At 35.5% G+C, this 23060-nt stretch overlaps 1 protein-coding gene across 1 annotated transcript in view; it reads left to right on the top strand.

The window, feature by feature from the left end:
- Positions 1-23011, top strand: part of LOC306880235 (cAMP-dependent protein kinase inhibitor beta-like) — a 25071-nt gene extending 2060 nt beyond the window's left edge. Inside the window, exons 2-3 of the mRNA XM_079433615.1 lie at positions 17725-17893; positions 21942-23011. Of these exons, the coding sequence (XP_079289741.1) occupies positions 17749-17893; positions 21942-22027 (231 nt within the window). The 5' untranslated portion in view covers positions 17725-17748 and the 3' untranslated portion in view covers positions 22028-23011. The remainder of the gene's footprint in view (positions 1-17724; positions 17894-21941) is intronic.
- Positions 23012-23060: the final 49 nt, after the last annotated feature.

The following is a 23060-nucleotide window of genomic DNA, read 5'->3' as shown; positions in this document are numbered from 1 at the left end:
TTAGACAAAAAAAGCAGATTTGATGCCCAGACTTGTTGTTTTATTTCTTTAGGCTATTTTAACATGCAAAGTTGTGGTTTTTAACAAAATGCTGCAGTTAGAAAATCATAAGCCAGACACAGTTTAATTATATCAAATCGCAAGTAATGAAATTAAGCAGTTTTGTAATAACTGTAAAATGCAGCTCCAAGATTCATTGATGCAATGTTTAACATTAGAATAATCTTATAAATGTTTCTGAATATTTGGATTAATTGGAAGCATTTTAAGCCGCTATAAAGTCAAAACATTGCTCTATTGAAATCCAGCCACACCAACAATAGTTTGGAGACTGGACTATCTGTTTACTGACCAATTGCAGGCAGTGGGAGTGTTTTGGAAAAATGTTTGAAGACATTCAAAATTACACACTTCTATGTTTCTATGGGGAAGTCGTGGCCTAATGGTTAGAGAGTCGGACTTGTAATCCAAAGGTTGCGGGTTCGAGTCTCGGGCCGGCAGGGATTGTAGGTGGGGGGAGTGAATGTCCAGCGCTCTCTCCACCCTCAATACCACGACTGAGGTGCCCTTGAGCAAGGCACCGAACCCCCAACTGCTCCCCGGGCGCCGCAGCATAAATGGCTGCCCACTGCTCCGGGTGTGTGTTCACGGTGTGTGTGTGTTCACTGCTGTGTGTGTGCACGTTGGATGGGTTAAATGGGTTAAATGCAGAGCACGAATTCCGAGTATGGGTCACCATACTTGGCTGAATGTCACTTCACTTCACTTCACTTCTAAACTTATTTCCGCCACAGAATAAAAAAAAAAATCCAACATTTTATCTCACAATTTTAAACTTCTGAGTTTATATCTCACGATTCAGAGTTTTTCTCACAATTCTGAAAAAAATTTATCTGAATTGTGACTTTATATCTCATAATTCTATTTTCCACCAGGGAATCACCAAGTGCGATGTGTAATCTCACAGTCCCACAGTTGTTGTTTTTTAAGAATTGCACATTTTAAACAATTAAAAATAAACTTCCATATACTTCATATACAGCATTTATTTGTTATTTCAAAATTAGCCTCAGGAGTTCGAGGAGGATTATAGTCAATACATTTTAAAGTGACACACATTCTAAACAGATTACTGTAATGAGTAAACTGAAACATAGTATTACTACAAAGCACTGGGAGGTTCAGGTGCTTATTTGTAACCCAAAGCCCTTTCTATAGTCTTTTAGAGCAGACATTTGAAAAGATTAAACCCATTTAAGCCAACAATATGCAGCAGATCAAAATTTGGCCTTGAAGCAGCACAGCTTCTTTCTCTTGCTCTCTTCTCTTTTAACAGCCGATATTCATTCTGTTTCAGCCTCTCTCAGAGTATCATCAAGGCTCTAGTGAAAGGCATGACAGCTTCTGTTCTAGTGTTTTACTGGCGAGATCCCAAGAGAGCTCAACTCTCCATTCATATCACTGATTGGTGCATGCATTACATAAATATTCTGCCGTTAACGAACAATAAAAAGCATTGCAGCATGCAACACAAACAATCAAAGATAGTTATTACTTAACAGTAAGTTTTTTGCATTTTACATATACTGGCATTTACTGTTATACTGTAATACTTAAACAACTTCCAATGTTTTGTTTAGTCATTTTGGACTCTGTTTATCTGTTTAACAAAGATGGGTTGTATGAAAACAATCAATGTTTTTGCAATTTAGCTAGATACCTGCTAGTGGCACAAAAAAATTTAAATGAACAATTTCAAATTAAACAAAACTTTATTGTATTTTGTGGCCATCTAATTGCCAAAAAGATGAATTATATATAAATTTTGAAGTGTCAGAATTCTGGACATGTCAAATCACGGTTTTTCACTGTAAATTATAAGTTGACTTGTTCTTTTTGACTTGTCGGTTGAATGAAGAAATTACATATAATGAAGTTTGTTTTTTTAAGTACCCTTTATTGTAACCCTTTATTATCAAGTTGACACTGATGGATCAGCAGTAGTTTGCAGAGGCGCACATTTCTAACGACATGTGGGCTTTTATGCATCTCACCAAATGGGGTGCATCATGTGGTGTTTCTCCTTCAGTTAGGAGTTAAAGACCACACAGTGTTCTAGCGATAAGGCCTAATCCAAGGCTCTACAATAGACTGTAGCAGGGCTGTGTAAAGTCTGGCACCAGAGGGTTATAAAGGGCCAGAGGTCTCACTGTTATCTCTTATCTTAAATCACCGGATTTGAGCACATCATCATATTGGACCTAAAAATACACCGCAGCAATCTAGGGACCAAGGTATATCCTGGCTTTCAGTTTCATCTTCCCTTGCTAACTGTCAAAATGTCTTGCACCAAGACAGCAGCTCATTTTATTGTCTGCTCTGAGCTGTACATACCATATGTCAAGTAAATAAAACAGATTGTTGCATGTTGTGAAGCTTTAAAACTCTCACTTTCTGTCAAATAAAGCCTGTGTCTGTGTTTGCGCTGGATAAATTGCCAGTGACGGGAGAGTAAGGAGTCACATTCACAAGGAGCTCTTATCGATCTTACACTGGAACCCTCGCAGATATGAATTATTTATGAAAGCACAATGTCTTCATGCATGGCACACAATGTGTGTCATAAGCCTAGGCTGTAGGTGCACGGAGAAGTGTTGTAAAATACAATCAATGCCATCTTAAAAGGCCTGTCTTGCATCTGACATTCATAAACCCTTTGATGCTAAGCCCTGTTTGCATTATGTTGTCGTTTATGTCACCGGAATGATTGCTGTTGCTGGGTATAACCATTTTGTTACTATTAATAAATAAATAGGAATAGGAATATAATGGAGTGTGCCATTAATAATTCTAAAGTAGTAATACAATTTTTGCAAAAAAAGGAAAAAAAAAAAAGAAATGCAATTTTATTACCAAAAATTATTTTAAAAATACATTTAAAATAATTCAAAAGATTTTATGCAGTCTTTTCAATCTTATTAGGTGTCATAAATGCAGCCCACAAAAGTGTACTAAACAAACAAACCATGTGATAACACACTGCATTAATACTGGCAAAACTCACACAAAGCCTTTAAGCTTTGAGCGGTAGGCTGTATGTTTGATTTCGGACTATACTGAAGAAACAACTCCATAAGAATAATTTGTTCACAATTCAGACTACACTTTCATTAGAAGAAAACAAAAAATGGCTCATAAGAGTCATACTGACTACACTTGTTAGTCAATATATATATATATATATATATTATATATATTATAATATTAGTTGAACATCTAGCAGCCATCATAGCCAAACTAAGTAACTGTGCATCCATAATAGCATATTGATGAGCATAAATGTGCGTATTAGGCATGAGGATATTTGATAGTGTTCCCCCTCTAATTGAACACTTTTAGGGGCTTTAGATTGAAGGTCAAGCTTCTGTGGCTTCAGTTGCTTATGGCTGCATTGCTATTGATCAGTGTTAGTTTGCCTTCCTCTCCTTTCATGCCATTTTCTATACAGTCTGCCATAAATCTTTCAAAGATGTTTTTGTACTGTATAGGAGTAGTGGCATTCAAATTTTTTCCAAGTAACAGCAGAGAGCCCTCTATCTCTGACTAATAAAATCATTTAAGAATAGCTAGCATGGACTAATTTAATGCAGGAGCATTTAAGTGTAGCATATATTGATTTGCTAAATAAAGCTTTAGATAAATTACCCTAATTGATTTAATTTTATTGAAGGCTGCTTTTTGTGAAATCTGTCTGATGCAGATTCGCTTAGATGTTCTTTGAAAGAAAGAGAGCCCATTTACTTTATTGCTCTTGCTGTCTTGTGGTTTGTTACCGCATATACAGTAGAAAGCATTGCACATGTTGGAGTCAGCAAAATGGTTGGTTGAAGCCAGTTCAGAGAGGTTATAGCAAACCCTTGAAATGCGTGAAAATTGTTTTGCAAAAAGAAATCAAAGAACAAATAGATTAGTTCACATATCAAAGCAATAGCACACAAGCTGCGCAATTTGAGATATCATTCATGTTTGTAGCACAAGCAGTGCTTAGTGAAATGTATGAGGAATACTAATAGTGATTCTTGTCTTGGAAATTACCACTAATCACATCAATCAACACTTCAATCAGTCTTATTGAAATACATTTGGAAAACTTCTCACCATTTCTGATATATTTGATACAATTTTACAGATGAACCAACTGATTCGGTTGCAACTAGCTTGTAAAAGCATATAAATAATATGGCGTTATATAGTTAAATTCTTGATGCTCTGTATCATCAGTCCAAATATAGATTTGTAAAATGTCAGATCTGATTTATGCCACTTTGCCTTTCTTTGGTATTACAGCAGCATCCAGTGCACATCAATGTTGCGTCATTGAGCACGATCTTTGTTTGGGGAGGCAGATAGCCAATGGGAAAATCATTCCCTGGGGATGCGCTATGCAGGTCTGCTTTTCAAAGGTGAGAAGATGAATCGCATGTAATCTGTGCCTTGTTCTAGCCCACACGAATGGGCTTTGCCCTCAAGCGGCTGACATCTGCTATAAATAGGTGGAGATTAAAACCTTTGTTGTCCAGCTAACCTACAGTTCATCTTCAATTTGCTGCTGCTAAGTTTGTTTCTTATTCCCTGTAGATGATTGGATGTGACTTGGCTTGTGTTATTTTTGGCCAGACATGTGATGTGATGCAGTAACCAGCTTTGAAATCTATGGGTATGGCTGGAGATGTCGCTGTAATGCAGCGCTAATTGGCTTTGTTCAACATGCACAGATGTGTCGGTGAAGGTGTTGGAATATTCAAACGAGTGACCGCTCTTTATTTAGACCTTGATAATAACACCATTTACAATGGAAGGGAATTTCGATGCATTTGAGATGTAGAGATGCTGCAGTCAAAACATCATTTTCAAAGGTCTGAGGTGGAATAAAGGCCGGCAGATAACAAATGTGTGACAAGGGGAAGCTCGGAGCCATGTTATATATGTTATGCTGTTTGATAGTTGTAGTGCGGTGGTATGGTATTAAATCCTCTTTGATTCCTTCTGTAGAAATGTTTGCTTTGAGTAACCCTTAGCTGGCCTGCCAGAGTGGTGTTTAACTGGTTTCCAGCATCGCTAGCAGTGGTGTTTAATTTGTGAAGGAATCATTCTTCTTCACTGCCTTTGTTTTTCACTCTTCCTGGGTTGTATTAGATTTGTAGACATGCATTTATTAAATGTACAATAATAAGAATTAATTCAGTCTTTGATTCAGTCAGGTTTGGTGATATGATTTGTGATACTGACATAACCATATATCTACCATAGGCCCGTTTAACCTGCAGAGAGATTCGATCCAAAAAGAATTTAAAAGAACTAAATAATTTTGTCACTACAAATAGTGAAGGAAGCTAAATTTCTCATTTGTGAGGTTTCAGTTGTGAGGAGTGTTTTTCATTCTTGCAGCTTTTCAGTAAGCTAGCGATGACAGAAGTTCAAATATTATGTCAAATCTCTTGTGTTTTGTTCTTGTTCTGTTGGGTGTTTATAAGTAGAACTAAATGCAATTTAGAAAACAAATCACTTTTTTGAGTTCATGCAACAATTTGCTTAGTGAATCAGCCTGAATCATTCAAACAGCACACATTTTTAATTAAATGGACTCGTTTTAAACAGATTCAGATGAAGACAGCATCAGATGAATTCAAATATTTAGGCTACAAATCAATTTAAATCAAACCTGTGTTCTATGTTTGTCAGTGTTAAAGTTTAAACTGCATCTGCTGCTTGTCATCAGATTTGTACTACATGATATTTTCTATAAAAAACACAGCTAATGAATGAACAGGGAGAGGCACCAAAGTATCACCATGGAATTACCATGAAATACCTTGGAACATCATATAAATACAACAGTGGAAAAAGGGTAATGATTCATGGAACTAAAGCTTCTCCACAGCCAAATATTAGGCTACATTTCATAAGAGGTCCAGATTAGCAATTTTTCAGATGTGCTTATAAATCTGTTAAGTAATAAGATGTGGCCTTAAAAAATGTCCTGCTGTTGTATAGGATGAATTAATTGATGTTTTGAACCTCAGGCTTTTATATATATTCAGATATTCAGTGTAAAATCTAACATTTTAATTATTCACGACAACCAGCAGCTCCAAAACCTGAGTTATTTCACAGTGTGTGAATCATGTGTATTTTTTATGATCACTCCTCTGGTATGTCCAAAGATGGAAGATATTAGTTGAGTCCATATAGGCAGCCTCACAATAATTTCAAAACCTAGTGAGCTGCCTATCTAGACAACATTTTAAGGCATTGTAAGCCGTTACAAAAGAGATTTAGTAACATTCATGCTACTGTGTTAAACACCTTGGTTTGTCAAGATTCTATATGGCAGCAATGAAGCAGCTCCAAAGCTTCAAAATTGCATCACTGCATAAAAAAAATGAAAACAATAAAAGTAAAATTACAAAAAGGATAGTTGTGACTCATATTCCATACAATTCAAAGTGAATGTCAGGGAAATGTCAAGGTCTAACAATGAAAAGTAATGAAGCAACTTAGACGATTGAAATTTTGGTCTTTTCCTCACGTAAAGCTTTGACTTCAGAAGGTTTGGATTATAGCACACATTTAATATGGATCACCTTTGAGCTGGTTTAATAATTCATTTCTTGTCAATTCTGGGGCTTGAAATCCCATTCACGCTCATTGTACTGAAAAGATAAACACTCTGTGTCATACAGACAGGAAACACCCATATACCATCATGTGTGAAGCATACAGTAAGTGGCATTTATCATCAGGGTAGAAACAGGATAGTGAGGTCTCTGTAGTGAACGTGGTGTTGCAGACCTACTATTCACTGCTCATCCACTTATCTGTGTCAATGTAAGCCTCCTGAGAACGGAAACGCACAGTCATGACAGTACCGCAGTAAGAAGTCAGGCAGGTCAGGCAGCTTTTTTAAGATTTATCTGGGTTTGACACAAATGCCCTAATCAATGTTCTATTAGCTGTTGAAGGTTGTATGAGTGATGGTTATGCCCAGGACTTTCATTAGGAGTAGGACAACCACAAACCTCATCCTGGGACCTATGATAAGGGAGGCTTCATCCATATAATTTGACCCCGGGTCTGTGAACTGAAACCATGGACCTGGTTACCCCATGTTAGATTTTATTTTATTTTTTGAAAGAAATTAAAACCAATATTCAGCAAAGACTCATTAAATTGATCAAAAGGGACAGTAAAGGCATTTATAATGTTACAAAAGATTTCTATTTCATAAAAATGCTCTTCTTATTCATCAAAAATGTGTCATGGTTTCCACAAAAAATATTAAGCTGCACAACATTTCAGGAATAAATTTAAATATATTGAATAGAAATATATATTAAGATAGAAAATGATATTTTTAATTGTAATAATATTTCACAATATTACTGTATTTTAGATCAAATATACTGTATGCAGCCTTGTCCAGCATAAAAGACTTATTTCAAAGACATTAAAAAAATCTTACCAACCCTAAAATTTTGAATGGTAGCATACAGTAAATGCGAGTAATTAAGATGGAATGCTGGTTCATGCTTTGCTAATTCATTAATCAGGATAAATGATGATTTCAGTTGTCTCAAAGTGGTTTGACATATATTGATAACGTTCATTTGGAGTTGAGAGCTTTTGAGCATTTCAGCTTCATTATAAAATTCTCGTTATAAGATGTGCACATGGTCCTTTTTTTGTAATGTTCTCTAGCGCATCTGCAGTACCTTTAACCATCTAGGATAGTGATTCTCACAAAAATGGTTTGTATAATCATGCGTAATCAAGCAAATAAAAGGCGCATGGGAAGAAAATGCTTGTTGTTAAGGGCTGTGTGACAAATCAAACTGTATTTTGTCAGCACTGTGATAATGGTCAGGAGATGTAAGAGCTTCTGGCTCACGGGACCTAGGTTTGAGTCAGGTCATGTCCTGATCTAACTCCCCCACTCTCTCCTCTACACTCCCAATTTCCTATAAAGAGTAAAGACAAAAATCTAAAAAAGAAAGCATTTAGCCATGTTCCTATAGCTAAAAATAATGTTGCTAGCAACAGCAAGGTCATGGGTTTATTTCCCCATGAATGCCTTGAATGCACTGTACGTTGCTTTTTGTATATAAACAGTTACTAAAAGCATTATTGAAAATGTCAGCAATATTTCATATTTCAGCATGGGAAAAAAATCATGGGAAACTTTTTTTTTTTTTTTTTGCGCACAGAGAATTATTGGCTGCAGACATTATGAAACCAACAAAATTCAACACACAGTTTTCCATTAACAGATTATTATACCGTAAATGCTAATGCATGTCAAGGTTTTGATTTTAAGAACATTTTTACTTTTGTAAAAAAAAAATACGTTGTTGAATTGTCACTTGATGGCTAATGTCAATCTCTAAAAATGAAAAGCAATGATAAGGCAACTTAAAAGAAATGCATACACAGAATTCTCTATAAAAACAAATTTAAACTGTTACGATTTAAATGTGTAAATATGCATGTCATGATCAGTTACAGGATACATGAAAACCAACTCAGCATCATGGGTGTCAAACCCGATGTGACATGTTTTGAAATGTCATATTTGAATGTGCATAAAATCTGGGTCCTGCAGACTAATTGAATATTTCTTGTATCACATCTAGCCATATTTTAACCATTTTTCACAATGAACAGATCATGCTGATTCTAATTAATTTGGATTAATGCATTTTAAAAATATCAGTTCATAAGAAAAAAGAAATCTGAGATATTTCGTACCTTGACTGACAAATATGCATCACATTAAGTTTATTAGTTTGTTAAACTATGTATTCCAACTAGATGGAAGTTTTATATGCAATTCAAATACATAAATCTTGCTCTCAGAAGTGTTTTGAGTGTGAAGCAGAAACACAGAAGAACCATTGTTAAGGGATTTGGTTAATACATTACATTTTACCATAGATTGTTACAACTTTATGTAAATGACTTTATGAGTGATGCATTTGTGTTCCTAATGCAAATGTTAACAGTCCTCCCAGACCCAGCAAGTCAACACATTTATGATTTAGTGTCAGCCTCAGATCACTGCGCTTGATAAATTGCTAGCTGTCCTTCCATCGCTTGACCTTACAGAATCCCAGAGAGGGAAAATCCACTAAAATAAACACCTCCGCACGATGCAGCACCATCAAATCAGACAAACTGCTTTCTCACCGGCTTATCACACAAGCCCATGCTGTTGTAGGTCATCTGCCACATTGTTCTCACTCGTATTGATTGGCAGATACTGTGCCATTAGCATCATTAGCCAGGTTGAACAGATGAGGTAGTAAATAGACAAGACCTTTAAATGTTAGGTGCTGGGAGACTGCGCATAACATGCATGAAGTCTTTCCTGCTCAAACTGCTCCTCTGACTCAGTTTTGTTCAGTCCTCATGAGCCGTCAAAAGCAATGCTTTTATTACATAACCTAGTGTGACCAATCATGAACAAGCTATTTATTTTCCGCTGCCGTCACTGCAACAATGGCACTGACAGCTACTTTTGCTTCTTGTCAAGTCATGCTCTACAAGGTTGGGTTGTTTTGTTGCAGACTGTCAAGGTCAAATAGAAGCTGAGTGGAAGATGAGATCAGGCTCTTGTCCTTGGTCCTCAGAGCGGAGATTATTTGGAAAATCCAGCTTCTGTTTTCCCATTCGTGTTCTGTATGCCTGGACAAAGGCCCAGAGAGGCCCTGGGTATTTGGTCCAATAAATATAAGACTTTTGTTTGTGTTTTTTTGTGCTTATATTCAATAGCTGACTTAAGTGTTAATCTGTCTAATTTTAATTATTGACATATATATATATATATTCATAACTGTTATAGAGACCCTCTAAATGTGAACTTAATGCACTTTTAATGTGCAATCAGAAAAAATGCTGGGTTAAATACAACCTGGCGCAGGGTAAAATATGGACAAACCCAGCGTTTGGTTTGTTTAGACCCATCGGTTGGATTACTGCCCAGAAGGTTGGGTTAAACATTTAACCCAACTGTTGGTTGAAAACAACCCAGGATGTGTTCTGTCCAGTATTTACCCAGCATTGGGTTGTATTTAACCCAGCATTTTCTTTAGAGTGTAGTATTAAAGTGGCGCTTCATTAGGCAAAGCAAGATGTTGAATACTTATTTGCCATTGAGTGCTCTTGATTTTATGATAAATGCTGTGATTAACTCATGCTTGAATAACGTACAATACAAAATAAGAGTCTATTTAGTTAGAGGATTCATTGGCCATCCAAGATGTAGGTGAGTTTGTTTCTCTTTCAGAACAGATCTGTAGAAATTTAGCATTACATTTTTTGCTCACAAGTGGATCCTCTGCAGTGAATGGGTGCCGTCAGAATGAGAGTCCAAACAGCTGATAAAAACATCACAATAATCCACAAGAAATCCACACAACTCCAGTTCATCATATTATATGCATAGCATTGCCTTCTCAAGTGAAAAAGTTGTCTTGTCTGAAGCAGGAGAGAAATATGCACAGATTTACAAACACCATTTACAAGTCTAAATCAGTTCTAAACAAATATATTGGTGGATTTTGATGTTGGGGATGGACTTTATTACAAGAGGAAACATTATTCTGGATAATGGACTGGTATTTGTCCTAAAGTGACTGGTTTTGTGAAGTGGATCAAATTGAAATGATTTTAAAAAGTCTTCATGAAGAGTTCCTAAAACTGCCAGGAATTTCAGTGAATAATCTCTTAAACGTCAAACACACAAGCTATCGTGTGATCGTAGAAGTCTTGCAACATAGTGCATGAGTCATATCGACTACTTTTATGATATTTATGCTTTTTTTTGTAATTATAGTGGTCAGGATTATCAAATTCACCTTTCGTGTTCCACAGAAGAGAGAAAGTAATTCAGTTTTGGAACGACATGTGGTGTTTAATTTACAAGTAAATTATTCCTGTAAAAAAATCAAAGCAAATCATCACCACAACATTTTTTTCTTTATGTATAATCCCTCATGTTCATGTTTGTAAAAACAGCCCACCTTATCCATATAAATGCATGCTAAATATAGGCCTTATAATACAAGGAGATTTAACTTTACTGCACATGTGTTTAACATTTTTGCTTTTTATTTCAGTCACGTTTTTCTATTTAATTCATGCTCTTTGCAGTGTTGTCCATGAGAGGGAATGTCATTATATTTTTTTGAGTTGAAGCACAGATTGAATATCTTAGGCAGAAAATGAGCTGTAAGTGTGCGGAAAGGAAAGTAGTAAATGGAAAAAACACCTCAGCCCTTCTGTTAGGGCTTTTTTAAATCTTGTTACTGGGCTGTACATGGATTAAGACTGGATTAACCTTGTTTGTTCTGACATTTAAAGTAATACCTGTTTATATTTAGCACATTTTTGTGCATGAACTTCACATCTGGGGTACATGATGAATATAAGCATCTTTGTGCGCTGGTATATTTTTATTATATTATATATAAAAACACATCTGTTTTTATTGCAGTACATGACTAAACAAATGGTTTTGGACTTTTTGACCAGACACAGACATCTCTGTGGGACTATACTGCTACTGGTAAACATGGTAAATGCCTATAGAGAAATGCACACAGGTGTGCGGGGTAGCAGATGCGCAGCTTTTGGCGCAAATATCTGTTGTGGGGTTGACGAGAGGGCTCAACCTCACAGAGCAAGCTGCCACCCTTGTTGCTCATTCTGGTGCTGGTTGCTAAGTTGCTCAGGTGGCAGAGCTCTTCCCAGCTGAGAGAATTGTCCTGAAGCAGAGCAAATTTGGCTGAGTGGGAGATTTCTTGCAGTTTGCCTTTTTGTTAGGATGCAGAAAGAGTTAGCATAGAGGTTTAGCTGCAGAACTGATTAATTTAGTTTGAAATATTGGCAATTGACCCACTTGAGTTGAAAAAGCGATATCCACAACATAAACATAATATTATACATGGCATGTGTGCAGGGAATGAACTGAATGCACAAGTGAACTTGAACTAATGACCGCACTAGTCAGAATGAGTAAATAATGTCTGCTCACATTTACCTTTGTTCGGCAAATTATCACCAGGGAAATCTAGTAATTTCATGTGAAATTCCCTGAGAGCGAAAAATTTCTCCTTGCAGATTTCACAATGAGTTCATACTGGTCATGTGTATTCATCGAAAACTGCTTTAAATGTGATTTCTGTGTGTGCAGTGCTTCATTATAAACAATAGGCAGTGGGACCTACAGGTATTTTGCTAGTGACATTTCAGTAATGTGATCTAAGCGTATGGTCACATAAGCAATATTTTAGCGACAATTTCACGCTCCATTGCCAATAGCTTAGTAAAGTAGTGAAGTGAAGTGACATACATACTGCCAAGTATGGTGTCCCATACTCGGAATTCGTGCTCTGCATTTAACCCATCCAAAGTGCACACACACAGCAGTGAACACACACACACACCGTGAACACACACCCGGAGCAGTGGGCAGCCATTTATGCTGCGGCGCCCGGGGAGCAGTTGGGGGGTTCGGTGCCTTGCTCAAGGGCACCTCAGTCGTGGTATTGAGGGTGGAGAGAGCGCTGGACATTCACTCCCCCCACCTACAATTCCTGCCGGCCCGAGACTCGAACCCGCAACCTTTGGATTACGAGTCCGACTCTCTAACCATTAGGCCACGACTTCCCCTAAAAAAGTAGTATAAAGTATAAAGCACTACTCACACAGAAGTCCTATTCAAAACCAAGCATCTTTCTGTTGGTCATTGTGGTACATTTTTATGAAAAACTTGAACTTGAGCAAAATTCTGTTTGTGAAACTTTTTTGCCATCACGCAAACATTTTCAAATGAATTTCGCCCACATATCCTAACTTACACTTTGAATGTGCCTTTGGCATAACAAATGTGCTACATGTAACACAATATCCTAAACAGTCTCTAAAACACAAAAAAAATCGCAAATCTCTAAAGCAAGAACAATTCACAGTAACTTCTAAACAGTTGTTAAGAATTCAGTAAGTTTACTCAAGTTTGTATTGTTATTGTTTTTCAATTTTATGCTATTTTTTGTTGATAAATCTTTTAAATATGTTTTATTTTAGCAAAATATTACATTTTTACATACTTTTTATTTTTTAAATGATGATTAAAGTTTGGTTTGCAGATACGTTTTCATCCCTTTGTGGACTTAAATTATACCATTTACATAAGTCAAAGTAAAAATGACTGAAAAGACATGACAGTATATTGACTACATTTAGACGATATATTTGTCAACGAAAACTGTGAAAAAAAATTTAACAACATTGTGCCCAAACCCCATCAACAGCATGCTGAGATGTTATCTTGTGGTGGTCTAGTTCAGCAGTGGCTGGTCCAGCCAGCTGACATCATTTGTGTGGAACCAGATAAATGATCATTGCTGTGGAGGCCTGGTGGTGAGAGTGTCGTTTCCAGCCAGACTATTACTGATAGAGGCTCATCACTGAGCATTGTGCGCAGAGCTTACTTACACACGAGGAGCCTTTGTACTGTAGTTTCATTATGAGTCACAGTATGCATCGATTTTACTGGCGTCTGATCCCAGGATTGAGTGAGGCAGAGCAGAATTAAGTGTCACAGGTGACAATAAGGTGATTTTTGTATGCTTAAAGCCAATGTTGAATGGTATTTAAAATGCTTCTTTTTTTTACATACTTCTGAATAAAACACAATTTTAAATTTAGATTGTTTTATTAATATTTTAAAAATTATTTGACATACAGATTGAATGGAATGAGAAAAATCAGGTTATTGGAGGGGTAGCATGAAAAAAAAGAGGGTTTGGTGACATTATTTTCACATATAATATTTGTTCCCCCCTTTGGAATATCATTTCTTATTTTTGTCTTGTTTTCCAGTATAGAAAAAATTCCGGACATCCTTAAAACAGCATGAATTAATTGACTTTTCTCACCCCAATTTTAAAATACAGTAGTCATATACTTTTTGTATAGTTTTATATATTTCAAGTTGTTGTTTTTCTTGTTTTACATATAGATTTATTTATCATGAGAAATGTTATTGGAGAGGAGAAAAAATAAAGGCGTTTGGTGACATCAACCAAAAATGTTTTTTTTCTTATCTGAAAAAAAATATCTAAACATCCTATAAAAACAACATAAATTAATCGAGATACTAAATGTATTTTGTATATATTTAAGTACTTTTTATAGCTTTAAGTAGTTGTTTTTCTTGTTTTAAAAATAAATCTCATTACATTTAGTTAGATTTATACTTCAAAACAATGCATTTGCGGATTAAGAAGAATACATTTATGTAGAGATACTGTATAATATATGAAAATATAAGTCTTCATGTGCAATCATATGCAATTTTGCTTTGAGTAAATCTTGTTTAAATGTTGTATCCTAGATAAGATAATAAAACACTGACATAAAAAAGACCAGTACTTTTTTAATGAAAGCATATGGTCAATTTGAATTTCATGCTGACATCAATTTGAATTGATTTTTCTTAATTTAGCACAAATGATAATTTATTAATTCACTCTATGCTTTCAGTATAGCCTTCCTGTAGTCAGTAACATTGGGCTGATGCAGTGGCAGCAGATGTCTCTGATGATTTGGTGTCCCACATATCTCTGCATCAAGAGGCGACCAAACAATACGCACTGAAGCCATTCAAGTCTGTCACATTTCCTAGCAACAATGAGTTTCTCATTACCTCCAGTAATTTTGATTATCCATTTTCGAAAAAGCGACATGACACTCAACTCGACTGACCAAATTTAAACATGAATTTGTGATTTCTGCCACAGTTTTTTATACCTTAAACAATTATGCAATTTAATCCAGTGTTGTCATCTGTAACAAATAATTAAATAAAATATAAATATTAAATGAAAAACTTAAATGAAAAAACTTGAAGTAAAATTGGAAATAATGCCTTGACAACTAACTGAAATAAGTTTAAGCTGAAGTACTAAAATGACAAACTAAAAATAAAATAAAATAAATTCAAGCAAATTCAAATCAAATATAAAAAACTAAAATGAATAAAAATAACAAAACACATAACAAAATTATCAAAACTTAAATGAATAATAAATACTATAATATTAATATTATGAAAATAATATTGATTAATTTTCAGGAATACAATTCGCTTTTGTTTTGGGTTGCATTTCACTTGATGTAACAGATTGAGGGAATTTGAATTGGCATTACAGTTTAAGGGGGCAAGAATAGCCTTGATAGTCCATGACTTTACATAAAACAAAAAGGCATTTTTAGCCTCTTAAATGTGAAAACTCAGTTTTGATGGATGCAATGCATGCCCTCTGCTGGTCAGATTGAATATGTAAATCCAGCTTGAATCCAACTAAATATAAATAAATATAAATAGCTAATTTTAGCAAAAGTGATGTTTTGATTCTATTAAATTTAGCACCGGTGAAGCATGAAAATCGATTGGAAATTTTTATGATTAAGCTGCTGTGGTGCCATCTAATTTGTAGTAATGGTTTCAGCCGGGCAGGATATGGATTTTTCTGAGAAAGGAAAAATACTGTCAGATGCAGTGAAATTATTTTAAAATTTATAAAGATATTGATTAGTTATCAAGATGTTGCTCATAGAATCAAGATATTGGACTAACTGACCCAGATATCATCGTTTTGTTTTTTTTGTTTGTTTGTTTTTTTAATCATATGTTTTATCTGATAAGCAAAGCCATCTGTTTCTTAGGATAAGAATAAAAGGTTTTTTGGTTCGGCTGACGGTGCAATTTATCAGTCAATCTGTTCCCACATTCCCATCTGTCCTTTCCTTTAGTGAATTTTCCCCCGCGAGTTATATGTACAGTCACATCTGATTCAACGATGCTCAGACTAAAGAATCACTTAGGCTTATAACTAATCACTTATAACTAAAGGCTAATCAAGCGTTTCTGCTCATTGAAGGCATTGCCTAGCGGTTTGGAAATTCTGTCTTGTACTGCCCGCACAGTGAATGTTATTTGCAATCCTCCTTGACACAGTGTACATCCCAGAAGGGACGCTGGACAAATTCCTCAAAGACATTCTTGCCGTGCATAGTGTGTTCGACTGAATGAGGCGTAGAGAAAGGTAAATATGAAACGCAATCCCCCAATAGGCCATTTAGTGACAACGCAATGAGGAAATTATGAGAGATGTTGTCATGCGGCTGAAGGTAAGCAGGGTGGGTGGTGTGTGGGGAGATAAGGAGTAAGCGACTCGGTTCAGTCACTCCCTGGAGAGGAGGACAGTCTCATTAGAGATGCAGTAGAGAAAAAGCTCCACTTATTTTGACGCTGCTGCTCCTTTTGTACTCTTGACTGTTTAACAATGATAGAGGACAGCTATCATCGTTTTGCATGGCAAGCAAAACTTTCATTTTCATTAGAGAGCGTAAAACTCTAGTTGTGTCCGAGCTGGTTATGTTATTCTGCATTACTAATCACACAAAATTTGAAAAATAAACTGAAAACTAACCTAATCATATCTACCAATTAAAGGGATAGTTCACCCAAAAATGAAAATTCTGTCACTAACTACTCCCGCTCAAGTTGTTCCAAACCTGTAAGACCTTTGTTCATGTTCGGAACACAAATGAAGATATTTTTGATGAAATCCGAGAGCTTTCTGACCCTGCATAGACAGCAATGCAACTACCACGTTTAAGGCCCAGAAAGGTAGTAAGGACATCATTAAAATAGTCCATGTGACATCAGTGGTTCAACTTTAATTTTATAAAGCTACGAGAATATTTTTTGTGCAAAAAGAAAACAAAAATAACGACTTTTTTCAATATTTTCTTATAATAATAATAATAATTTGTTACATTTATATGGCGCTTTTCTGGGTACTCAAAGCGCTTTACATAGAAGGGGGGAATCTCCTCAACCACCACCAATGTGCAGCATCCACCTGGATGATGCGACGGCAGCCATATTGCGCAAGAACGCCCACCACACACCAGCTTATTGGTGGAGAGGAGACAGGGTGATGAAGCCAATCAGAATTTTCTTCTGCTTGCAAACAAGGCGGACTATTTTAACAATGTCCTTACTACCTTTCTGGGCCTTAAACGTTACGCTGCTGTCTATGAAGGGTCAGAAAGCTCTCAGATTTGATCAAAAATAACTTAATTTGTGTTTTGAAGGTGAACGAAGGTCTTACATGTTTGGAACGACATGAGGTGAGGGTGAGTAATTAATAATTTTTGGTCAGGTATCCCTTTAAATTTGAATGGTTTACTTAACTCAATATTTTAAGTTAAGCGCAATTAATATGTTTGGGCAGAACAAACCCAGTATTCAAAGTTCTGCCAAGAACAGCATTTTCTTTAGAAAATGTTAAACTCTAGTTGTGACCCAGCTGGTTGTGGTATTCTGTTTATTAATCACACAGAATTTGATAAGGAAACCAAAACTAACCCCACCATATCTATCAATCTAAAGTTTGCTTGTGTAAAATGAAACCAAAATCTAAAGTTCTACAAACTGAATCTTGGAGTTTATTTAATTGAATATTTTTTTTTTGAGTTCTGCTAACATAGTATTGTATCGTGTAGAATTGCTAAAGAACTGTTAAACAGTTCTCTAGTTTAACCCTCAGATGTCAGTCACTGATCGAGTGCATTTTGTTTGGTTTGTTTCAGATGATGCTATGAAGACCACCAGAGATGACTGATGTGGAACCTGTTGTCTCTGACTTTGCAGCCACGAGCAGGACTGGCCGGCGGAATGCATTGCCAGATATTCTAGGTTCCACGGCTGGTCCTGGAGCTGCCGACCTTCCTGATAAACTAGCTGAGCTTTCAGTAGGAGGTACTGTATCTTGTCTTTTGTTCAGCTGGGTTTGTTATATGTGCATTAGTGTCAATGTATATGCCAATAATCAAAAGTATGTGCTTGCGAGATCAGCATCATGACTAGGCGAAATATGGGAAAAATAAGTAAAAATAATGCAAATTAATAAAAATTTAAGCAACCAACCCTACCAGCTCACAAGGATAGGATTTCACTGGATATCAGCAGCAGAAATTAATACTTTTTTCAGCAAGGGTGCATTAAACTGATCAGAAGTGACAGTAAATACATTTATAATGTTACAAAAGATTTGTGTCATCAAATAATCAATGTATCCCAAACACACACACACAAAAATTGTATCACAGTTTCAACAAAAAAAAAAGTATATATATGCACTGTTATATTCAAATATAAAACAGTTAAATAGTTATGATATTTCACAATATTACTGCCTTTACTGCATTTTTTATCAAATAAATGCTGCCTGAGTGAGCATAATGGACTGAAACCTTTGAACAGTAATGTATAATGTAAAATGAAAATAACATAGACTTTTGGCAATTGTGGGCAAGGCAAGTTTATTTATATCACATATTTCAAAATCTATCATTTAAAAAATAAATGTTCTAAAATGCATAACGAAGAGAGAAAATATGAATATAAATCTAAAATTATTTAAGCAATGCATAAGCAAAAAATAAAAAATGAGCAATACATAATAGAAAAAGCAAAGAAAAAGGAAAAATAAATACAATTTGAATTAAAAGTATTAGGGGTGTGCAACATATATCTTCTGTGATAATATCGTAACTGTTGTTTTAACGATGTGCGATTTGACATTATCGAGTATTTTGCAAAAACCTTTCAAAACACCCCTACAGAGTGGGGTCTGGACTAGTGCGAGTGCGCATTTAGAGTGTGTTCTTTCACTGCATGATTCAGTCTATTAAAATACATTTAGAATGATCACAAATTCAAGACATGGGGGCAGAACATTTATATATTTATAACACTTCATATAGCCCAGTTTATCAATTTCACATGAATTACACTGATTACAAATGCGATATAAATTTTTTTTTTTACAACAGTTCAAAAAACAAGAAGTTAATAAAGAGTCTTACGTTTTAGACACCATATTTCCTGTTTTTGCTCTATTTCGACAACAAAAATAATTCCAAACACAGTCACAGCACTGTTTTGTGTCTCTGAGCAACATGAAGGTGTTTCGTTCCTGAGTGAATCAAACGTTTAAATGATTCGGTTCAGTCGCAATGACTCGCTTATTAACAGTGACTTGCTGTTTTAATTTCACATTTAAAGTTTATTTTATTATTCAAATAATTTCAAATATCAGTATTCATCGTTTTATATTTAATATAAACAAATCTTTATGCATTCATAATTGCAGGTTAAATGCATTCATGTCCTTCACTAAACAGTAGTGAGTAAATACATCTAAATGCCACTTCAGATGCAGCTTTTGTGTTTCCTCTACATTGCAAAGATTAATTTTATTGATACTGATGTCATTTGCTTGGTAACAGCCCAAATGTCTTATTATTCTAATTCACTGATTAAATGTAAGAATTTGACTCCAAAGATAAAGCACACTTTTAGAAAAATGGCTTTATAAAGGTAGAAATGCCCATAAAATGTAAAAATCAGTTTAAACTTATTGGAAAAGATTAATTTCTATCAGTGTGAACTGACCACCACACAGAATATCAAAAACTTTAGGAGTCAGCTGTCCATGGCAGTCCTTAAGGTACCAGCACAATAACACACTCAGCAAAATATCGTTAATTATCATCATCGATAAAATCCCAGAAAATATTGAGATATTATTTTTTTGTCAATATCGTACACCCCTAAAATTATACATAAAAGGACATAACCTGAATGAAATACTGCAGTGTAATTAAACTGCAAATTTATGCAAGGGAATTATGCAATTAACAGGGCTTGAAACTAGTTCAGTGCATAAGTTAACAAGGCTAATTTAATCTACGCAGTGGACCTCTGATGTCTAAAATGGGCTATGATGTTGGAGTCTAATCACGCCCCAGTATGAGACTAAGCTGTGACTGACAAAAGCACCGCTCTTTAAAAGTTGCTTTTCTACAGAGAAAAGAGCACTCTCTCATCACATATACACTTTCCTCAACGCTTAAGTGCTTTTGTGTGATCGAGCTGTCATCAGGGGGTCGGCTGGAAGTTAGACTGCCGCCAGATGCTGTCAGAAAGCCATTCCTTAGTCATGGTTGCTGTGGTAGCCGGTGAAAACCTGTGATTTTCAAAGACACGTGTTGATACATGTGTCCAGTATATCAATATTAAACTAAAAAAAACGTCAGAAAGAGTGATATCAGCGATTTAAACCCCTAGACAATGACCTTGATTCAACACATACACTTCTGATAAATATGAATTCAAAAAATGTCTTCTTTTGAGGATCAGATCATGACTGAAGCTTCCTGTGCATCAATAACTGCCTGCAGTCAAACACTTTTGATCTGCTCTACCATAAGCCTCAAAGGCATCGCATGTGATCTCTGCAAATGATGTTCCATGAGTGATTTGTGATGATGCTGGAGATTCTCAGCAGTGTTGCATCTGCTGCCTATTCCACATCATACATTATCCTGTTTTAAATAATAATAATATGCAATACTGTTTATGTGCTAGTGTCTTAAAGGGATAGTTCACCCAAAATGAAAATCATGCCATCACTTCCTCACCCTTGTGTCCTTCCAGAATTTCTTTGCCATGAAAGCTGTTCTGTAACTAGGTCCTCTTGAATCAACTACCTCTTCTACCATCTAGTGGCCTTTCTTATAATTGTCCGACAAAATGGAATTGTCTTTTAGCACAAAAAAACATTAGAGCAATAAGATTTTTAGCCAAGTTCAAAGATTTAGATCTTCCTCTCATATGAAATAAAATTGGATGACATAAAACTATAATAAAGCCCTAGTGCTAGGGGTCTGCAGTAAAGTTCAGAGAAAAATTGTGTAAATAAATAAAATAGTAATAATAACAAATTCTGTAGATTTTATTGTTTCCTCTTATAAGGACTGATCAGAAATCATGAGAATTATTTTATAGTCAACATGTTGTGTTTCTCTTCAGATTTGTACCTAAAAGTGTATCTAAAAGTGTTTTATGCTGGCTAGAAAAAATATACAGAGCCAATAATAGACACTGAATATTATTCAGTCATCAAAAAGTTTTAAAACCCCTGGTTTATACACTATATTTCAAATCTTCTAAAGCTATATGGTAGCTTTGTGTGAGGAACAAACAAAATGTTCCTTTTTTCTTCTCAATTAGAGCTTTTAAATCTCATTTACACTTGGTTTAAATAAAAAAATGGTGATATTATTTGTGTCACAGCAGTTTTGACTATACTAATGCCGAACGCCATTGTTTCTAGTATGTCATGTGATGAACTGACATAGAAAACATGGGCAGAAATGGGATTTGAGAGCTACAGTTAAAATTATCAGTGAAAAACTACATAAATTCCAAATCTTCTGAAGCTATACTGTAATTTTATGTGAGGAAAAGAGCTAAATTTATTACATCCATTCTATAAACCATTCTTATAATACTTTTAGGCCCACTTTCATAGACGGGGCTTAGCCTAAGACAGGATTAGGCCATAGTTTAATTAGGACATTTAAGTAATTTTTATAAACATGCCTTAGAAAAAAACATTACTGGTGTGCATTTTAAGACAAAACAAAGGCACGGACATGTTTTAAGATAAGTCAGTGCAAGTTTCTTTCAGTTGAAACAGCTCAGATTTACATTTTAGTCTAGGCCTAGGCATAAGTCTTTTCTGTGAAACCGGGGGTTAGTGTTTTCGTGGCTTGACAGTATAAATCAACATCCACTTTCCTTGTACGAATTTCTTTCGAATTTGCCTAATGTGGCGCTGCTAATGCTGCTCGTTGTGATTATTTGCTTGTGTTTGAATTTCTTTGGTTGAACATGTCTGCTAAAAGAACAAATTCACATCGAATATTGCATTTAATGAGTATTTTTGGCCTCACCGCAGATGATGGCGAACAGGGCGGAGAGAGCTCGTCCTTGTCCGACCCACCTAAAGAAACCACAGAGGGGGCAAAGACAGAGGGCTCATAACTCGGCAGTGATCTGACCTCATGGCCTGCCTCTCCTCTTGTCCCATTGACCAAGCAACTGTTACACTCTGTGCTATGCAACATTGAGACCACCTATGATTGGCATTCGAACGTGGGCCAGTGGGAAACAGCTCATATCACAGGAATTCATCTGAAATTGTGTTTTTCAAATATCAACGATTGTTCATTTCCTACCTTTGACTGTCAAATTTGACTTTTTTCCCCAAAGACTCGCTGTCATGATTTTCCTAACGACCGGCTGTTTTGTGTGTCTTATGAAAACAGATGTGACCTGCTTTCCCATTTTAAAAAGGAACATTTTGTTTCAGACTTTCCATAATTGCATTTTTCTCTGAATGTTGACATGTAGTGGCAAAAATGTCTCTTTTTGCACAAAAAAGTAAATACATTCCATTTGGTGATGTAAGTAAAGTTTTTTATCTTACGATATTTGTCTGTCCTTGTACAACACCACATCTTCTGTGTTTTGTATTGTAAAGATATGCATTGTTAACATTCTAGCCAGAGGATAAGAGACAGTGCTGAATAATACGAAATATGATATTTTCTTCTTGTAAATACAGAATTGTACATTATATTTGCTAGTTTTGTTTAAAAGCCTTTTGTTTTGTGCGTAACTGCTGTCAGTGTTGCCCTGCGTGAGCTGAAATTGGATTGTTAGCTGTCTGATGTATTGCTGCAAGCATCCGTGGTCATGTCATTCGGACGTCATCTGGTGCTTGTCTCAGATATTTCTTTGCTGTTGTCGGTGGCAGTGAAAAAATATGATTGTGGAGACTTGTTCTTCCTCTCTTTCATCTTTTCATCATGCTTCCATCAGAAAATTACATTTGATTTTATTTGATTTCGTTTTTTACCTGGCCATAAATCTTGTGTCATTTTGTCTGTTGTAAGCTACATAAAAAAATGCCATTATGCTATGTTGAAAAATTACAATAAATCCTGTGCTTAGTTTTTGACTGTGGACCAGTGGTAGTGATTTATGTAACCAGCAGAGGACACCAAAGATATCT

The sequence above is a fragment of the Barbus barbus genome (genome assembly GCF_936440315.1).
Source record: "Barbus barbus genome assembly, chromosome: 14".
Classification (NCBI taxonomy): Eukaryota; Metazoa; Chordata; class Actinopteri; order Cypriniformes; family Cyprinidae; genus Barbus; species Barbus barbus.
This window is presented reverse-complemented; position numbering and strand designations above follow the sequence as displayed.